General features: G+C 41.4%; 1 protein-coding gene across 1 annotated transcript; it reads left to right on the forward strand.

The window, feature by feature from the left end:
- Positions 1-391: 391 nt before the first annotated feature.
- On the forward strand, positions 392-18,792 carry col1a1b (collagen, type I, alpha 1b). Its single transcript, XM_084937280.1, has 51 exons — positions 392-611; positions 1,991-2,179; positions 2,742-2,758; positions 2,865-2,903; positions 3,746-3,838; positions 4,402-4,464; positions 4,558-4,602; positions 4,782-4,835; positions 5,129-5,182; positions 5,411-5,464; positions 5,691-5,744; positions 5,838-5,891; positions 6,001-6,045; positions 6,219-6,272; positions 6,435-6,479; positions 6,667-6,720; positions 7,879-7,977; positions 8,082-8,126; positions 8,212-8,310; positions 8,414-8,467; positions 8,566-8,673; positions 8,935-8,988; positions 9,137-9,235; positions 9,320-9,373; positions 9,461-9,559; positions 9,712-9,765; positions 9,894-9,947; positions 10,118-10,171; positions 10,278-10,331; positions 10,445-10,489; positions 10,596-10,694; positions 12,073-12,180; positions 12,442-12,549; positions 12,928-12,981; positions 13,101-13,154; positions 13,280-13,387; positions 13,610-13,663; positions 13,800-13,853; positions 13,951-14,112; positions 14,206-14,313; positions 14,963-15,070; positions 15,209-15,262; positions 15,342-15,449; positions 15,548-15,601; positions 15,722-15,829; positions 16,137-16,190; positions 16,297-16,404; positions 16,486-16,768; positions 16,869-17,059; positions 17,157-17,399; positions 17,506-18,792. Exons 1-51 carry the CDS (start codon positions 530-532, stop codon positions 17,650-17,652), a joined length of 4,335 nt encoding a protein of 1,444 aa, XP_084793406.1. The 5' UTR covers positions 392-529; the 3' UTR covers positions 17,653-18,792.
- The last annotated feature ends 2,311 nt before the right edge of the window (positions 18,793-21,103 follow it).

Here is a 21,103-nt window from a genome sequence, read left to right on the forward strand (position 1 = left end):
TTACATATATAAAATAAATAAATAAAATAAAACGCCCGTCATGAAATAAAACTGTGAAAAAGAACTCAACTTCCTGCACATCTGAAAGCAAACAGCTGCTCAGCATATCGATGAACACGGGAAAGACAAAACGCCTCAACACGAGTGTCAATTAAGAAAATCCACGGAGCGTTAAGAAGATAAAACACGTCTGCGCGGTGGAGAGCCTGCGTGTAAATGATGCCTTTCCTCATCATCCACGTTTGAGCTGAAACGTGAACTTGTTTGACATGTTCTAAGACGGCCCATCTCTCTGATGAAGGAGGGCCTCTGACTTGAACATGTACAAGTTATCTGCTGCGCACAGGACCTCCCCAAAAGTTTAGGCATATAAAAGCCAAGTTAACTCATTTGTTTAGGCAGTAGGGAGTTTCTGCTAGGGTCTGGATTGGAGTTACACACAGACCGGACCCTACCGTGTATGAGTGGTGTCTGAGGAGATAGAGGATTCCCCTTTTCCGCAAAGAATCTACATGTCTAATATTTAGACATGTTCAGCTTTGTGGATATTCGGTTAGCGCTTTTGCTCAGCGCAACAGTGCTTTTGGCGAGAGGTCAAGGCGAGGATGATAGTAAGTATCACTTTCAAACATTGATTTGAGTTGTTTTTGGAGCGTTGGCACCCTCAGGATGTGGATAGCCAGCAAAGGATGCTGAGCAGTTTGCTGGAGCTGATCGTCCTCTGCGGGATACCCGACTCCAGTGGGCAGACATGGTGAAAGTTGTTACACAGCGAGGCGCTTTGGTGGTTTCTTTGGAGACTTGGAAGCGAGTAGGAAATTATAGACTGGATTTTTTCCATTACTGACTGCTCCTTTCACTGGCGTGCAGATACATGCTCAGTGTGCGTCCTCCTGCTGGAGTGCAAACCTGAAGGGAGCAGCTGCATTGTTTCTGATGCGCAGTGACAGGACAATGGCTCCATGAGATCTGAAGCAAATTTAGATAGGCGAATGAGTCTGATAAAACAAATCGTTTATATCTGTTTTGTCTGGAAAGCAGTCTTCTCTAGTTTTATAAGTTTGCATTCTAGCTGATAAGCATGCGTCAAAGCCTGTAAGACTTGATCTTTAATCAACAGTTCACCAAAAACGCATCAAGAGAGAGCAGACAGAATTTATTTTGGTAATCAAGTGTGAGAAATTACTGTTTCAGTTGAAAAGGCAAAACTTCATGTCTATTGTCTAAGAAGCACACCGAATTAAACGTTTTTTCAGGCTGTGTAAAACTGGACACGGTTACCTGAAAAAAAGCGAGAATGGAAAAATCGCTTAAGTCTGACGTCGACTGTTAAAAACGCCAGTCTAGACGTCAATTAATCACCAAAGCGGCGAGGGCGCGGAAGGTGTTTTTTTTGCAGGGTAACAGCGCCGCTTTGTGGCAAATACTGGAACTGTGCATTCATCCTCCCATTTCTCTGGCCCAACCTCATATCCACTGCCTGACATCTGCGTAGGCCCCACGAAAGTTTCCGTTCAGAGTTATAATCAAATGTTTGAGGAGGGACCATCTACGTAGGACAGTTGGACAAGACCATTACTACCCCTTATCTCTCTGCAGCCAAAATTTCTATATTTGACAGGCTCAAATTATATGTAGTTCCTGTAGATGTGCGTGGATGTTAGACTTTATTATATGCTCCTTTCCTGATCACACATCAGTCACCAAACACACAGTTTTCTAAGGTCAATAACAGCCCACAGTTTTTATATAAAATATGCCAGCCTTGTGTTTGTGTTATTTAGAGTCTGGTCTACGTGGTACTAGCTCCCTTGATCTTTTATATGAATTTCATAGTCTTTAAGCAAAAGCCCATCCACCATAATGTACACCTGTGCAGGTGTAGCAAATGCCAAACTATCCAATCTAAACACAAATTAGTTGTACTAACTTCTAGAACTCTTGTTCTCATCACATTATCGCCTAACTCATCGTGATTTTCTTGTCTCAGGAACATTTGGCAGCTGCACATTAGATGGACAGTTGTACAACGACAAGGATGTATGGAAACCAGAACCCTGCCAGATCTGCGTCTGCGACAGCGGAACCGTCATGTGCGACGAGGTGATCTGTGAGGACACATCCGACTGCGCCGATCCCATTATTCCAGACGGAGAGTGCTGCCCTATCTGCCCTGATGGTACTGCTCACCAATTCCGAGCTTTATTTAGCTTTTTGGCACCACCCACTTTCCCTTTTGCTCCATCTTTGACGAGCCATGGCTTTCTGCCCTCAAAAGGACTCAATGCCCTTGGCCTTCCTGCCTGCCTATCTGCCTGCTTGTTTAAGGATTTTTCATTCAGAACTGAATCATTTTGGATTACGTTTTGATCCCTAAATTTTTAAATGTGAATTCTTTTAACAATGGATTATCCCTGCTCTTTGACAAAGTTTGGCAATGATTATATAATTTCCCATTCAGTCCACATATGCAGTGAAAGTAGAGGGTTCTGCTGAACTTATACCTACTTTCCTATTTTTTCCACTGCAAAAATTACTTAGCAGTAACGTTTTAGATTGGGTTGGAGTTGATAATTATGAGAAATCCAGCATTTCATGGATGATTCAGCCTTCACTCACAAATAACTACAGACAACTTATTGCTTACAGTTACCCATCACTTTCGCCTTTTCCATTATGAATAAATGTGTCTCCTATGAACATTAAAGAGGTGCTGACATTTTTTTTCTGTTTGTTTCCAGGTCAAGATTATACTGAGGTACCTTTCCCTTTTGATGATGATTATTTTTATTAGTCTTATTATTATTATATCTAATTATTTTGTATATGAATTAGCCTAACTCCAGTTTTCTGTCTGTCCATAGACAACTCCCGAAGGACCCACTGGCCCCAAGGGAGACCCGGTAGGTGCTGCATTATTTAAATTATTAAAAACATTCATACTATTGAAGACATCTTCTTTTTGTCTGTCAGTACAAGTGACAGATAAGTTTTTTACATATATATAAAACACACACACACACACACACACACACACACACATACATATATATGTATATATATATATATATATATATATATATATATATATATATATATATATATATATATATATATATATATATATGATTTCTTTAATACAAACCTGGCCATTTGTCTGTTTAAAACTGACAAAGGGTCTGTTATCTCTTTCAGAAATATGGTTTTCTTCTGAAATTTGTTGAAACAAAGATGGTTGCTTTTTGCTGTTCTCATGAGACATAATAATATTTTATTCAGCTTTAGTTCCAAATCTTTTGAATCACCATAATTGGTGCATAACAGGTGGCTGGTTGTGTTTGTTTTTAGGAGGATGTTTTGTTTCCTATATTCTTCACTAGCTAAAAATGTCAAAATAGACGCAATCACTATGCATCAGCTAAGTGAGCCCTCACAAACTGATTTGATGAACTGATTTTCTGATGAAGCTGCTTGTTACTGATGACCTTTGATAATTAGGTCAGAAGGTCAAAAGGTCATTACAAACTTCACAAGTGATTAAAGAGAAATTGGAGGAGGAGGAGAAACATTAGGGCCAACTTTGAAGCTTTTAGTTTTAAGTACTTAAAACTACATCTACATCAGTTCTTCTGTTTATTGCTTTATATTGTAAGACCCTTTATATTTGCTATTCAGCTTTGTGAAGTTAAGAAAAATAATTGAAATAACTAGCCCTGAATATTGCTAATTAATCTTTTTTCCCCAGGGTCCTCCTGGTTATCCCGGCAGTAATGGAATCCCTGGCGATCCTGGCCCACCTGGCCCCCCTGGCCCCCCTGGCCCCCCTGGCCTTGGCGGAGTAAGTATCATCGCATCAGAACATCCAAGACAGGGACTGAGTTTTGTTGATGACAAATGAGACCCATCTCATTTTCCATGTTACTTCTGCCATCTGGCATGGATTGTCTTCAGTTCTATACTGAACGCCAATTTAATAATCAAGGTGCTGAAGATTTCACTTCAAAGCTGGGACAGTTCCTCCATGTGTATTTCAGCACTGAGAGTACTGACAGCTCCCTTCTCCTCACATTAATGTCTCAAAGTGAAGAGTGCTCGAAGTTTATCTAGTGACCTGAACTGATACATAAAAGGATTCTTACTATTTTAAAATGTCCATGTTTGAATAGATCATATTGATTTCCATACAGAACATCCTATTCCTACCTTAGAAAACGAGTCTTTACACTATAGGGTGTGCGTTAGCAAGTGACTATGTAACATACAACAGTGACCTAACAGTAGGGGGGAAGATGGTGTGCTGTGCAAAGTTTTTCATGCTCTTCTATTGTCTTCCACTACATTGGGTCAGTAACTGTACCTTGAGGTGTTTGGTGATTAACTCTTTGTGTGCTCCTCCCACAGAACTTCTCTCCTCAATATTCTGACCACTCAAAATCTAGTGGCCCACCTGTTCCTGGCCCAATAGTAAGTAGGTTTTATCTCTCTCAAAATACCCTCATTTGATAATTATGTATAGGTGCAAGTATTTATTGGCTTCTTCTCTGCCTTCGTCAATAGGGTCCTATGGGTCCCCGTGGTCCTCCTGGATCTTCCGGCCCCCCTGTAAGTATTTCTCTATTAAATAAATGGTAGTCCAAGTATTCCATGCATTTGTAAAACCATGCAATTACAATAGGCCAGAGATTTCTTCCCTACATGTTTTCTTGCTTTAGATGTAAAACAGGAAAATGAATACTTTAAAGAAGCTATTACACTGAAATGTTTCTCTCGTTGTCCCTCAGGGTCCTCAGGGTTTCACTGGACCTCCTGGAGAGCCTGGTGAGCCCGGAGCTTCTGTGAGTATACATGACGTTCTACTAAACCTCTACCTTCCCTTGTTTTGTCTGTGCCTTTTTCCAGTTCGAGCTAGTGTAAAAGTCGGTTGTGAACCCCAGAAAGTCTTTAGACAGAATACTTCCTGTATTCATTCTACTTCCTGTTTTAATCACTGACCTACTGACACAAATCACTTTTTTCATGCCAACCAATTCCCTGTGCTGTACCTAGAGCAGCACAGAGCATATTCAGACACTTGTTAAAATAGTCAGCAGTGTGTTTTGCTAATCCAGTAATTTATTGGTGTTTTTAGGGTCCAATGGGTTCTCGTGGTCCTGCTGGTCCCCCTGGAAAGAACGGAGATGATGTAAGTGATCTATTGAGAATTTTATTCCATGTCTTTGCTTGTTTGCTGGGACACTTCATACAGAAATTTCATGCCTAGCTAACAGGGACACATAACTAATATTGGTTCCCTTAAAATAGATATTGCTATTCTTTTAAATGTGTTGAGGTCTGTAATTGCTTTTGTTGATTGTTTGTTTGCACAAGCTTACTTCATATTCCTCATCGCGTCTCTGTGTGTTTACAACAGGGTGAGGCTGGCAAACCTGGACGCCCCGGTGAGCGCGGAGCTGCTGGACCTCAGGTGAGTGGTTCCCACTAGGGCAAAGGTCAGGAAATGGTAGGCCAAAACCTAAACTGACATTTATGAGAAAAGCTGTTATTCAGCATGTATGTAGGGACAAACAAGTTGTTGTGAAATATATTCATTTCCACATATTTATCCATTATGTTCAGTTTTCCAGGCCTCATTGTGCTACCTTCCAAATGCAGTCGAAGTATTTCACATCGTTCTTCTTTTTCTCATGCAGGGTGCTCGTGGATTCCCTGGCACCCCCGGACTTCCAGGCATCAAGGGACACAGAGTGAGTCTGAATAGTAATAAAAAGAAAAAAAATCACTTTTAAACAGTTATGAGTGGTGACTGAGTTTAAAATGCTCGCTAATTTTCTTTGTAGGGCTTCAGCGGTCTAGATGGAGCCAAGGGAGACTCTGGACCTGCTGGCCCTAAGGTAAGATTTCACAATGATGGCATTTCATTGTGAAATGATATTAGTCTGCATCTTTATAAAACCACAATTTCAAGCTGATCTCTTGTCTTTTTCCTGTATTTGTTTACAGGGAGAGCCTGGCGCTTCTGGTGAGAATGGTATCCCCGGTGCCATGGTATGTTTTTGCTCCCATTAATCAAGTTGTTGACATATGAATCATTTTAAGGATTAAACACTGTTTTGTAATAACAGTTCAGATTAGATGCAGCACTGCCATTTTTTCCAACGCATATCTTCAAAAACTAGACCAAACCTTCTTGTGACCTTGGTTTGTTTTTGTCTTTCTAGGGTGCTCGTGGTCTTCCCGGAGAGAGAGGCCGCCCTGGAGCTCCCGGCCCTGCTGTAAGCACTTTTTCTCTCCATAGTCACTTATTAAAAGACCCATAATTACTACTGAAAAACAACACAAAAGCTGGGAGATGGTTGTGTTCTTCTCTCATGTTTTGTGTCTTACTATTGGCTGGATCTGAAAATATTTGATGTAATCTCTTCTCTCCTCTGCAGGGTGCTCGTGGTAATGATGGCAACACCGGTCCTGCTGGTCCTCCTGTAAGTACTGAATTTTGCATTGTTCATTTCAAATTCATTCGAGACTATAACTTAGATCTGTCCACAAAATGCTTTAGTAAGAGATTCATACCATAAACGAAGGGATTCTTCCTCAGCTGTCTAATCAATTTATTACAATGTTTGTGGCTCAGCATTGTGTCTTAATATGCTCTATATTAAATTTCAGGGACCTACTGGATCTGCTGGCCCCTCTGGATTCCCTGGCGGTGCTGGTGCTAAGGTAAGTCATCCAAAAGAGTTCAAGAGTACATATGATATCATAATAGCTTTCCTGATTGACCTTTATATTTATAACCATTAGATAATGGTGACAGTAAAGCTCTCTCAAGTCTAATCTCAAAATTTAGGTAGCCAAGGAAAGCTTTGGAGAACCATGACAATATTTTAGCTTATTATCCCCTTAATCCCTCACTAGGTGTCTCATCAACTCCACAATTATTAGTAGCTTATTAGTAGAACATTACAGGGACTCTGTGTGATTATGCCTTGTTTGGACTTAAAATGAGCAAACTTCCTAGTAAGAATCGTATAGAAGCTACATACATCTAACTCAAGAAACACAGAATTTCCCAAAATGAGAAATTTGTGTCCAATGTCATGCATCTCTCCTCTCCCATGAGAAAGGTCTCGGCTTAACCCACTTCACTCTTTTCTTACACATCTGGTCTGTAAAGCTCTTTGAATGCCTAAAGCTTCTTGGCACTGGCCAGATTTCACCCTAAGGCCATTTGAATTACAATATACTCCAAGGTTAGCATGGATTGTAGCCTATTGCCCAAGCAGTAGAATTGCTAATAGCGTATTTAGCCTAATACTGTATACTTCAGGTGAACAGTCTAACCACCAGATGGCATCAGTAGGCTTCTAATGGCACGTTAATCTCTGGTGCCTCTCCTTCCTGATGCCATTACCGAAGGAGCTATTTTAAATATCCTGTAACTTTCACCTACTATGATGTCACAAATTCCTGGTTTATTTTAGGAATAAAGAGGAGGAGAATAAAAAAAGCAGTCATGATGACAGAACAATCATGCAGTTTGAAGTTTCTTTCTAGATAAATCACTTTAGGATTATTGTGGGGACAGTTATGTCTCTAAAAACACACATTATTTGTGCTCAAATGCCTTCATAAATAATATTGTTAGGTGCATGTGTTACGCTCAAAATACATTTTATTTTCCACTTGTATAGCCAAGAGCAATACACCATAGCTTTGATAGAAAATTGCCTGTCTTCTGAGTGATATTTATGTGTGTATATAATATTTAATCTTTAAATTATGTTTCTGATGTTCAGTGTGGTCTCCTTCTCCTTTATCAGAGCACAGACATAATATTGGAGGTGCAGATTTGTGAAATATTTTTATCTTTGTGCACAGGGAGAGACTGGTGCTCCAGGAGGCCGTGGATCTGAGGGACCCCAGGGAGCACGTGGTGAGCCTGGTAACCCCGGACCTGCTGGACCCGCTGGACCTGCTGTGAGTAGATGCTCAACTTACACATATCATCATGTCTATCTCAGATGTTATAATAAAAAAACACTGAACAATTTCAACATTTTATATTATTCCTCTTTTAACAGGGTGCTCCTGGATCTGATGGTTCCGCTGGCTCTAAGGGTGCTCCTGTAAGTATCATTTACAATGATTACATTTATTCCATTTCAGTCCTGCACATGAAGTGTGCTTACACCCCACATTTTCCATCTGTAGGGTGCTGCTGGTATTGCTGGTGCTCCTGGCTTCCCCGGTGCTCGTGGTCCTGCTGGAGCTCAGGGAGCTGTTGGTTCTCCTGGCCCTAAGGGTAACAATGTGCGTTGGCAATTGATTTAGTGTGTTTTAATGTTTTTGTCAGTATTTTATAGATCCTAGATTACCTGATAGCTAAATAAAATGTGTATGCTTCTGCCAACAGGGTGACCCTGGTCCCTCTGGTCCTAAGGGAGAGCCTGGTGCCAAGGGAGAGCCTGTAAGCTTAAAAATACAATGATCCTGAACAGTTTCCACTGCATCTTGCCAAGATAATAAATTCATGCTTGGTTTAATGAAATTTCCTTTCTTTTGCAGGGCCCCGCTGGAGTTCAGGGACTTGCTGGCCCCTCTGGTGAGGAGGGAAAGAGAGGAGCTCGTGGAGAGCCTGGTGGTGCTGGACCCCGTGGACCCCCTGGAGAGCGTGTATGTTTGTCCCTCTTTATCTTCGACCATGTGAAATTGTGTGCCTTATGGAAAACAGCATTAAAATAGCCAACACTTTCTCACCATCACTCATTATGTTTTAATTGAAAATGTCCATGTTAAAACCCTTTGATTTCTTTTTCTACAAAGTGTTCTGAAATTGCAGTGTGCTAAATTCCCACGGGGATTCATCTTAGTAGTTGGAGCCCAGCACCTACTTCCCTTTTAATGACTTGGTCGGTGTCTCTGTTCTTCCATTAGGGTGCCCCTGGTGCTCGTGGTTTCCCTGGTGCTGATGGAGGTGCTGGTGGCAAGGTGAGTTAGTCAACTAAAATCACTTAGCCACCTTACTCCAACTTATTCAAACCTATCGGAATAGCTAAACAAGCCATTACTGATCATTTAAGTCATAAATTGTGTTCAGTATCACAGCTTCTAGATCTTTTATTAACTTATATTACAGGGTGCCCCAGGTGAGCGTGGTGCCTCTGGCCCAATGGGAGCTCAGGGAGTCACTGGTGAGTCTGGAAGCCCTGGTGCTCCTGGTGCCCCTGGACTGAAGGTTAGCATGACGATGTACTTCTTCAAATGCAACATTTCTGTGATGTTTTGGTCATGAATTTTACACATTAACTGTTCTTCTCAGGGTATGACTGGTAGCCCTGGAAGCCCTGGACCTGATGGCAAAGCTGGACCTGCTGTAAGTACGAAGCCTCAAATAAACATATGTTATATGTTATATCACTCTTAGAACTTCATTTTTTGTTTTGTTTTTTTTTATATCTAGGGTGCTACTGGACAAGATGGTCGCCCTGGACCTCCTGGCCCTGGTGGATCCAGAGGACAGCCTGGAGTTATGGGATTCCCCGGACCCAAGGGAGCTTCTGTGAGTTTAAAGAGCTTTTCTGCTCATTGTCTTTCCAGATGTCATGGATGTGATTTTTCTTTTTAGCCCATAGAAATTAGTTTAAATAGAAATAATAGAGCAGAATTTCCCCATGTGGCAGATATAAATATGCACTTATTTCTTTTTACTAGGGTGATGGTGGTAAACCTGGTGAGAGAGGTGCAACTGGACCTGCTGGCGCTGTTGTAAGTAATTATACTTTTCCCACTTAAACAGTCACTTAAAACAAGTTCCACCATTAAAGACTGTATATATTAATATAATAGTGGAAACAGAGTGTAACAGTTGAGCATTTGGCTGTTTTTAATCACAGGGTGCTCCAGGCAAAGACGGTGATGTTGGTGCTCCTGGACCTTCTGGCCCCGGTGTATGTATCTTATCTGCATTATTAAACAGAAATTATGTTTGCATAGCATTTGAGTAGTTTAATGTATCAGAGGACAGAAGCCATAGTTGTATCTTTTATGTGGCTGACATGGATGCTTAAGGTGAATCAGAGTTTGCATTGTATCATTTTGTTCTCGTCTTTTTGTTTAGGGACCTGCTGGAGAGAAAGGAGAGCAGGGACCCGCTGGACCTCCTGGATTCCAGGTGGGCTTTAGACATTATTCCAACAGCCACAGCACTCTCATATCTATTGTTGTGTTATAACGTCAGTTGATAACCCTAAAACATTGTACCTTTCATCCCTGTGCAGGGACTTCCTGGACCCCAAGGTTCTACTGGTGAGACTGGCAAGCCTGGTGAGCAGGTATGTAGTCAGTTACAAAGGACACACTAGAACCAGCTTTTCCCCCTTCTGTCTTCATGTTGACACAGTAAGTCAGACGTCATAACCCTCTCCCTTCTCCTTCTTTTATTCAGGGTGCTCCTGGTGAGGCAGGACCTTCTGGCCCATTTGGACCAAGAGTGAGTATCCCCTCTGTTGCAGAAGCAAAACATTTTCAGCTCCTGTGGTAGACATCAACTTACTGGCAAAACATTTTGTGGCTGATGAGTCCCTTCTTTCCTTCAGGGTGACAGAGGATTCCCTGGTGAGCGTGGTGGAATTGGCATTGCTGGCCCAACCGGACCCCGTGGTGCTCCTGGACCCGCTGGTAACGATGGACCTAAGGTAGGTCAGAAAAACATCTAAACGATGAAGAAACTTTACTGATTCGGCATTTGAGATTCCTTTTTTTTCTTGGCGTGTGTCAAATCCAGTCCATTTTTTGAAATGGCACAGAAATAAAATTGAAAAATCTACCTGATGTCAAGTTGTAAACCACCAAAAACTAAACACATATTTACTCAGGTATGTTTCTACTCCCAGCTTTTCTCAGAAAACAAGGACAGCAAACTATTCAGTATTTCTGCCCTTTGTTTTTAAGTTCTTCTTTTATAGTATAAACCAGCCTGCCTGGACATTTAAACGACACATTCATTAAAAATCAGATGTTCAGAGTGGATATGGCACCAAGAATAATCATATTTATATAAAGACTTAAAAGTAGCAAGCAAGTTATTTATGTTGCAAAGGAACTGTAATGTTTTCAGTTCAGAAATGTTTGTCATAGTCCTATTTATTTGCATTTTAAAGATAGAGGACATATTTTTCAACCCAGACCTCACCTGGATCGCATATAAAAATGATCTAGTGTTTGTAGCTGCTGTGCAACACTATTAAACCATCACAAAACTCATATGTTAAAAACACACACTCCTGTATATCGTAGATTAGTTTGCAGGTCTGTTTTTGTCACTACATATTTGATTGGTAGATCCTTATGCAGGATTCCTGTTGCAGCCCCAATCTTCCCCTGGGATTAAACTAGGGATCTTTTGCCTGTTAGGTAAAGGTGTAACCCGCCACACTATAAAGCCAATAGATTTTACCTCCTCTGTACTTTAAAAAAAAGGTAATTTTAGCATTTTGTACGTATATTCTTTCATTTCAAGAATAAACAATAATATATTTAGAGCATATAGAGCAAGCTTTCTGCTTCAACATGTTCTCGTTAGTCTATGGCTTCACATGCTTAAGGTTTAAAGAAACTGCTAAACATAAATGTGTACAAGCAAAACAGTAGCAGTAAAGGTGTTTTTGAAGGTGACTTTGTGGACAATTTATATTTGCTTTTATGACAGAAACAACCTGAGCTTCAGATTCAACAGAGAGCAATATCAGAGATCCAGAAAAACACATTAACACCCATCACCTGGTGGTAATCAGCCTGTAATGTCAATGCAGGTTTGAGTGCAAAACTAATTACCACACGAGTTAGAGAAACTAGAAAATGCTGCAAAACAACAAATGTCTCAAGACTAAAACCACTGGGCATCGGTGCAAATAACTAAAATAAGATTTAGGACCAGCAAAATTCTTATTTTCTTAAACTCATTGTGCTTATCATAACAGAAACAAATCTACCAACATGGTTCATTTGTTGAGCTCCAGTGACCTGTGTTAGCTGGATAACAATGTGAGTCTTCCTGTTTTTGTGTGTACCCAGGGAGAGCCTGGTGCTGCCGGTGCCCCCGGTGGTTTGGGATCCCCCGGTATGCAGGGAATGCCTGGTGAGCGTGGAGCCGCTGGTCTCCCCGGTGCCAGAGGAGAGAATGTGAGTATCACACCAATCCCATTCGTATAAAGAAAAAGGCGTGCACAGTTCGATTTTCTCATCATTACATTTTTTTAAGCTCAGTGAAGATAAAATATCTTATGTATTATACCTGTTATATCATGTGAAATCTTATATCATGTTTTCCCAATATTTAATATAGATTTAATTACTCTAGAAATGTTGTAATGATTCAAATAACTGTAGCTGTGTAATTTTTACATCAACACAAATAACTTTTTGTAACCTTTCTCTTTTTAGGGTGAGGCTGGTGGCAAGGGAGCTGATGGTGCCGCTGGCAAAGATGGCCCACGTGGTCTGACCGGTCCTATTGGAGTCCCTGGACCTCCTGGTGCTCAGGGTGAGAAGGTGAGATTGGACAAAAAATTGGTTTTGGCCTTCAAATATTAGCTGTTCGAGTTTAATAATTTTACAGGACCTTTTCTTCATTCAATTTTCATGTCTGGAGTGAAATTTGTTAGTAGTCTTACAACATTTTTACCCACACTTACAGTATGCATAAGTCAATGTCATAATTATATGAAACATGATGAATAGCATGCCACATTAATGCAATATTAAAAGATAATAAGACCAACCACGAGTTAAATAGAAATTCAGTGCTTTACTTAATTTTAGCTTTAATGTGGTTTATCTGCAAGTGTCATTGATCATAAAATAGGTGATTGGGATTAGCAACCAATGTGCCTACTGACCTCCTTTTTTCTCCTTCACCTCTGGTTTTAGGGTGAGCCTGGTGCTGTTGGAGTTGCTGGACCTAGTGGTCCTCGTGGTTCCCCTGTAAGTTCTTTTCTAAACTCAAAATCAGATTAAAACCTGGGGAAAAACAATCAAAAATATTTATAACTCTGATATGCACATTGTTATGACTGAATGACCTTTCTTTATTACTTCAACAGGGTGACCGTGGTGAGCACGGACCTCCTGGAGCTGCCGGATTTGCTGGACCTCCTGTAAGCCCCTTTTTTTCACTAATTTAGATGCTTAAAAAAAGTCAAATTTGTTGACTTTGGATAAGATTTGAGACGCAAAAAAAGCCATGCATTGATGCATTTCTTCTTTTCATCTCCAACCTCAGGGTGCTGATGGTCAGCCTGGTGCTAAGGGCGAGAGTGGTGACAGTGGACCCAAGGGAGATGCTGGTCCTCCTGGACCTACCGGACCTGCTGGAGCTTCTGGTCCTCAGGTAGATTGACCTTCATTGTGATTTGTAGTATACATCTGGTGAATATATAGTAAATGGAATAGAATAAATGGAATAAAATGTTCTGGGGGGTTTTGCACGGTAGATTCATTATTGTGTTCATAAGAAATTGTATATACTGTTTACATAAACATTCATATTTTTCCTATTTTAATTAGCATTGTTGGTATTAGATGCCTCACTTGCAAATATTTCTGTCAACAGGGACCTGCTGGAGCTCCTGGACCCAAAGGTGCTCGTGGTAGTGTTGGTTCCCCTGTAAGTATTCATTCATATTTTTCTTTTGACACTCTGACTTTATTATTATTTATTATTTATTATTTGTAGTTACAGTTACTTATGTGTTTTAAAGCTTCATTGATCACGTATTTGGTTTGGTTGTGTGTCTTGGTAGGGTGCTACTGGTTTCCCTGGACCTGCTGGAAGAGTTGGACCCCCTGGCCCTGCTGTGAGTTTCTGATCATTTTTAGTGCGATCTATCTATGTTATATTGGAACAGTGATCAGTGATTTTTATGTTATCATAACATTGTGTGTTGTTTCCAGGGAGCTGGTGGAGCCCCTGGACCCGGAGGACCTACTGGCAAAGATGGAGCAAGGGGAGCTCGTGGTGAGACTGGCCCTGCTGGCCGCCCTGGTGAGGCTGGTGCTGCTGGACCCCCAGGACCTAGTGGCGAGAAAGGATCTGCTGGTTCTGATGGAGCCCCTGTAAGTCACTGTTACCCTTTTGGTCCATAATAGATATTCTATGTGTTTTTTGAAAGTCTAAAACATAACTAACCATTATTTCCTTATGTGCAGGGTGCCCCTGGTATCCCTGGACCCCAAGGTATTGCTGGACAGCGTGGTATTGTAGGTCTCCCTGGACAGCGTGGAGAGCGTGGTTTCGGTGGTCTGCCTGGACCATCTGTGAGTTTGTGTCTGAAATCCTTTATGTCTGCTTATATAGGGGGTTCTGTGTAGGGGACAATACAGTGAGCTCAACCAGAAGATGAAAAAAAAAACTTAGACTACTTGGTTCATTTTCAAAACATGACAGATCAAAGTAACAGCATGCATTTGTTGTGATAAACACACATTATATATAATACACTTTCCCATTAAATTATTAGGTCAAATATATTTTGGAGTCTATATTGTCATGCTCTGCCCTTTTGACCTGTAACCTTCAGCATTTGTTTGGACACATCTTTTTGTAATGCATCGTCGAATACTGAGGCTATAGGAATAATAACTAGTACTGCAAAGAGCAAACTCACTATGAAATATATAATTAGTAGCAAAGAAATTTGGACACATACAATGTTAAATAAACCATCCTTGTGTAAGGACATGGCAATATTACAATATTCCTTGGGAAATATTCCACAGTTTTCCTTTTGTCCCTCTGACATCACACAGACTAAAGGTGAAAGACCAGCTAATATCTGATTTGATCACATTGGACATTTGGGTTCTCATATGCGTCTCTCTCTCTGGGTGGTGCTTAGAAAGGTTCAGCTCTGCAAAGAGCATCCACAGGAATCTAGAGGACTGACTTCTTATGCACTTTCTTTAGGGTGAGCCTGGAAAGCAGGGAACATCTGGACCTGTCGGTGAGCGCGGACCCCCTGGACCTGCTGGACCCCCTGGACTGTCTGGTCCCACTGGAGAGGCTGGCCGTGAGGTAAGAAGTCCCTTTTTTCTGTACTTTAACCATTAATTGGGCTAATCGGGCTACTCAGGTAGTACAATTAAAAATGCACTCACAATTCCCACAAATTCAGTTTCGCTGGCGAACATCTTTACTGCTTTACTTCCACAGGGATCTCCTGGTCATGATGGTGCACCTGGTCGTGATGGTCCTTCCGGCCCTAAGGTAACCCCATTTAACTTGGCTAATTTGATAATACTGACATGCATGAAACTATCTTCTCACTGGAAATGTGTACTCATAGGGAGACCGTGGTGAGACTGGCTTGGGTGGTCCCCCTGGACCTCCTGGTGCTCCTGGAGCTCCTGGAGGAGTTGGCCCCTCTGGCAAAACTGGTGACCGTGGAGAGAGTGTAAGTCCACTTTGTAGCTACCTTGAGCACATTTAAACAAAATGAACACACTTGTGATTTTTTCTGAATTCATATGTTCATATCTTTCTTTCCTTTAGGGTCCCTCTGGTCCTGCTGGTCCCTCTGGCCCTGCTGGTGCTCGTGGTCCTTCTGTACGTTTTTCATTGTATAATATGTATTATTAATATGAAACATGAATTTTACATATTCAAGAAGACTGATTACTGTCTAATGATGGGATGGCATCTGGATCTTCTTTTTCTTTTATTCAGGGTCCAGCTGGTGCTAAGGGAGACAGAGGAGAGGCTGGTGAAGCTGGAGAGAGAGGCCACAAGGGACACAGAGGATTCACTGGTGCATCTGGTCTGCCCGGACCTGCTGTGAGTAACAGTTACCACATTAGCACTTTGGAAGAAATAAAAACTTTGTGCTGATAGCTGCATTTATCCTGTTACCCACAGCTGGATTTGCACTTAAGGTTCAGGTGGATATTTACTGTAGTTTATTAAGGTCTTATAAACAGTTGCTAGTTACATGCATCATCAAGTTTTATAAAATACAACATTAATCAGTCTCACTTTTTAAAATTGATTTATGGACTTATTAAACTTGATTTTATCACATTTTCTATATTCTACTATATTTTGTTATACCATAGTTCATGTTAGCATCCTCATCTGTCTCTAGGGACCCTCTGGAGAGAGAGGCCCTGCTGGTGCTTCTGGACCCGCTGGACCTAGAGTAAGTACTACTGTTAACAGACACAAAACTCTCTTTATTTAAAGTTTTCCTTCAAATTTGTCAATCAGTTCAAGGCAAAAGGTGATCATTTGATTTTCCTCCACAGGGACCTTCTGGATCAAACGGCGCCTCTGGTAAGGATGGTGTGAACGGTTTGCCTGGACCCATTGGACCTCCTGGACCTCGTGGTCGCAATGGAGAGATGGGACCTGCTGTAAGTTGAACAATTATCATTACTTTATCCATATTCTTACACCTTCAGACAAGTTAAGCAACCCCTGGTGTCTCAAAACAGGGACCTCCTGGACCTCCCGGACCTGCTGGACCTCCTGGACCTCCCGGCAGTGGAATTGAGTTCATCAGCCAGCCTGTTCAGGAGAAGGCCCCTGATCCCCTGCGTGGTGGCCACTACCGCGCTGATGATCCTAATGTCATGCGCGATCGTGACATGGAGGTTGACACCACCCTTAAGACCCTGACACAGAAGGTCGAGAAGATCCGCAGCCCAGACGGTACCCAGAAGAGCCCAGCCCGCATGTGCCGTGATCTGAGGATGTGCCACCCTGAGTGGAAGAGCGGTGAGCGCAGATCAATTCTCTGACACAGCCTTTAGATAAAGTATAACTCGAGGGTGAGCTCAGCGTGAGACTTTCTTTTTTTGATGTCCCTGTATTACAGGCATGTACTGGATTGATCCCAACCAGGGCTCTCCTCTGGATGCCGTCAAGGTCCACTGCAACATGGAGACTGGTGAGACTTGTGTCTACCCCAGCGAGTCCACCATCCCCATGAAGAACTGGTACCTCAGCAAGAACATCAGAGAGAAGAAGCACGTCTGGTTCAGCGAGTCCATGACCGGTGGATTCCAGGTGAGAAAACAGAGCAAATGAACAAACCTGGACAGTATTCATGCTTTACTATTAGGCCTGTGACACTATGCGTGCTTCTCTTCTCTCCGTCACGCAGTTCCAGTATGGCAGCGATGGAGCTGATCTCGAGGATGTCAACATCCAGATGGCTTTCATGCGCCTGATGTCCAACCAGGCCTCTCAGAACGTTACATACCACTGCAAGAACAGCATCGCCTACATGGATTCTGCCACCGGCAACCTGAAGAAGGCTCTGCTTCTCCAGGGATCCAACGACGTCGAGATCAGAGCGGAGGGCAACAGCCGCTTCACATACAGTGTCAGCGAGGATGGCTGCACGGTGAGTTTGCTCTCTCTTTGCCCCAGGGCTAAACTTACACAGGATCCAAGTATAAGAAAAGAGAAACTAATCTCTTACAATGCCTCCTTTCTTTTTCTCTCTACAGTCACACACTGGCACATGGGGCAAGACAGTCATTGACTACAAGACATCAAAAACATCCCGCCTGCCCATCATTGACATTGCTCCTATGGATGTTGGTGCACCTGATCAGGAATTTGGCGTCCAAGTTGGCCCTGTTTGCTTCTTGTAAAAATGAAAGAAATATGGACATGACATTGTTGTTTTTTTTCTAGCAGTCATCTCTAAATCCTCTTTCTATGCATTCATTTGGCTGCCATTGGTCCACATGCTTAAAACCACTCTACTGAAGACAGTGTTTGTGTCTTTCCAATCATGAGAAGTTTTTTTTGGGACTGCTACTTCAAACGAAACCAACTACGAGGACACTTTAAAAAGAATCTTTTGTTTTCACTGGCAACAAGAAAATAATATATGCTTGTGTAAAATTTCCCCCCGGAGATTAAGACAAACAAAAAAAACAACAACCCAGATCTGCACATGCAATGAAACACAGGTGACTTTTGCCATTTTCTACCACTGCAGAAGGACATTGAAAACAACAAATGATATGTACCATTTTTCTGGTGTTAAATAAATTGTAAAAAGTGTGAAGTGTCTTCTTGTTCTAAATTAATGAGAAAAACACCTGAACGCTGAGCAGAGAAAGCAAACACCAGCAAAAGAGCAAGACTAAAAAGCTCACCTTCATTGCAAAATCTAGATGGCTACCTCATAACAAGACATCACCCCCACTTTTTGCTATGTCACACACCACAAGTCTATTGGGGGAACACTAAAATCATTCAAAGGTGCTATTACCGATTCAATGAGGTCCAGCTAGTGGTGTTTGATGGTGAAACTCACACTGTCGTACTGGAATCATTGCCACTTAATGCCTGCAGAACCTTTGGTGCTACTAAATTGACTCATTGTCTTGTTGTCTATGCAGTGCAATTGTTTTCTTCTTAAGTGTTGGTTTGATAACAGAGGTCCTCTGAAAAAGTGATCACTGCAATTGTATTGCATGCAAATATGTCTGGTTCAATATCATTTTCCCTGCCCATGTGTTCAGTGTTGATCTTTCTGTCTGTTTGCCCCTGTGGAAAACTCCTCTTTACTAAAAAACCAAAAACCAAACAGCACACATCTCCCACCCTGTTGTTTATGTTGTTTGTTGATGTCTTTCTTGCGAAGGGTTTCTTAAAAAAGAATTTGAAGCAGACCCACTTTCATGGTTTAAAAGAGAGATTCTGTACTTATTTTGTACATGTATAATAAATCAAGATGTTTTTAATTATTTTGGGTGCTGAAATAAAGCATGTGAAGTGGTCTACTCAGTGGCAGAGTTTTCACTGTCCTGTTTTGCAACTGTTGTGAAACTGAGGTTTTAGAGAAGATAGCTCATGCTGAAGCTGTTTTTTGGGATTTTTTTAGAGAGCTAGGTCTCTGGCCGAGAGATACAGAAGCAATTTTGTCCATGTGTTTAGAAATCAACTGTTCCACAACAGTTGCACTGACTACTTTTTGTTAAGCAGCAGTGAAAACAAGGCCAATATACCAAACTCTAGCCTTTTTTTGTGCCTAAAAAAGTTATTGGCTCCTTAGCTAAATTTCTTAAGAAACCAAACTTAAAATACTGCAAAATGCAGTTTGAATTTACTGTAACAGGATTATCAGTGAAGCAGCCGTAATTGTTTCCTTGTCACACTGAAAAACAAGGAGCTAACTTTGCAGAAATTAATGCTTGTCCCAGAAGAGAAAACGCCCATACCAAATGAAGATACACCACCAGCGACTCCTTCTGGATGTCTAATGCAACAACGGCTGCTTCCTGCAGGCAAAGCACAGAAGCAAACTGGAATGAAAATTACTGCTGCAGTGCACTGCAAAGCTGCTATTATTTGCAGGCTTCATAGGCTTTCATCCTGCAAATCCAGATAAAAGCTGCAACCCTTTAAGAAGAGGGTGAACCTCTTTTTGATCCAGCCATAAGTGATGAATGATCTGTAAACTGTTGAACTGATCTCCTCTTCATAGTTTGCTTTGTCACTAGACAATTTACTGGCAAAACTGATTAGTGGTTCATACTGTCACAGCCCAACTCACCGAATGTGACGAGGGGATGATGATGAGGATGATGAGGTGACTTAGAAAACAGATATTTATAGATAAAAACAACATCACTCGTGTAAAGCCGGTCAGGATAAGAAGCAAACAAAAGAAAGAAAACAAACAAAATCATGCTGTGAATCAGAACATCACAGCTTACTTGCATAGCAGAGACAACCCATATGTATCTCTCTGCTCACGGCCACTTTGTTAGGGTTCAACTGCTCATTAACACAAATATCTAATCACCCAATTACATGGCAGAAACTCACCGCATTTAGGACATGGTGAAATAAATGCCCTTCAACTCAAGCAGATTAGGTAAGAAAGGCTATTTCAGTGACTTTGAACGTGGCATGGTTGTTGGTGCCAGACTGGCTGGTCGGAGTATTTCAGAAACTGCTTATATGCTGGGATTTTCCCAGCTTTCCCAGGGTTTACAGAGAATGTTTAAAAAAGAGAAAGTGGTGAATGGCTGGACTGCTTTTTGCTGATAGGAAGGCAACAATAGCTCAAATACTTGTTACAATCATGTTCAAAGAGCATATTTGAACAAGAAATATGTTGAACCTTGAGGCAGATGGGCTACAGCAGCAGAAGACCACACCAGGTGCCAATCTTGTCAGGTAAGAACAGGAAAGTGAAGCTACAATTAAAATGGAATCACCAGAATAGGTCAGTAGAAGAGTGGAAACATATCGCCTGGAATGAGCTCCATTTCCAACTAATCACTGTTTAGATGCCAGAGCCCATCTGAGTATTGTTGGTGACCATGCTGATCCCGTTATGACCCCAGTGTCTTCCAGCAGGATATCACACACCATGTCACAGTTGCTCTGATCTCCTCAAACTGATTTCTTGAACATGACTTCATTGGTACTCAAACGGTCTTCACAGTTACCTGAACATAATCCAAGAGAGCACCTTTGGGATGTAGAGATTCACATCCTGGAAGTAAAGCCAACAAATCTGCAGCAACTGTGTGATGCTATCATGTTAACATGGATCCAAATCTCTGAGGAATATTTCCAGCACCTTGTTGAACCTATGCCATTAAGAATTGAGGCAGTTCTGAAGGCAAAAGGGACACCAAACCAGTACTATGAAGGTGTAACTAATAAAATGTCCAGTGAGTGTATACAAAACTATAGTAAGAAATAAGAATAAAAAAATATCCTGTTTTTTTTTTTGTATATACAGCATACACACAGATCCATATTAAACATACATTTGAGCTAATCTTTATCCTTTCTAGCTCCCTTAATGCTGCAGCTGCTGATTCTCTAAAGCAAAGTGTAAACAAAGCATTTCTACTTTGAGCTCATAAAGCAGAGCATGCGTGCTGCAGGTGCTAAACTCCAACTTTCAAACCCTACCTCTGCCTGACATCTACTGCATGTACAACCTGTGTTTAAAAGCATATCTAAACCGAAGCTGTCCCTTCTTATTTTTTATTGTATTACCACTAAAGAAGGATAAGATGAATATAAAGAATGGATATTGAGCATCTTTCAGGTCAGTCATAGAACATG

The sequence above is a fragment of the Perissodus microlepis genome, chromosome 8 (genome assembly GCF_051167445.1).
Source record: "Perissodus microlepis isolate ML-2025 ecotype Zambia chromosome 8, ASM5116744v1, whole genome shotgun sequence".
NCBI lineage: Eukaryota > Metazoa > Chordata > Actinopteri > Cichliformes > Cichlidae > Perissodus > Perissodus microlepis.

Bases quoted from the DNA above. Each gene is read 5' to 3' on its own strand.
- col1a1b (XM_084937280.1), top strand. From the start codon at position 530: ATGTTCAGCTTTGTGGATATTCGGTTAGCGCTTTTGCTCAGCGCAACA. The intron at 6,273-6,434 runs GTAAGCACTTTT...TCTCCTCTGCAG, and splicing joins CTGGAGCTCCCGGCCCTGCT to GGTGCTCGTGGTAATGATGG. The intron at 17,400-17,505 runs GTGAGTTTGCTC...TTCTCTCTACAG, and splicing joins TCAGCGAGGATGGCTGCACG to TCACACACTGGCACATGGGG.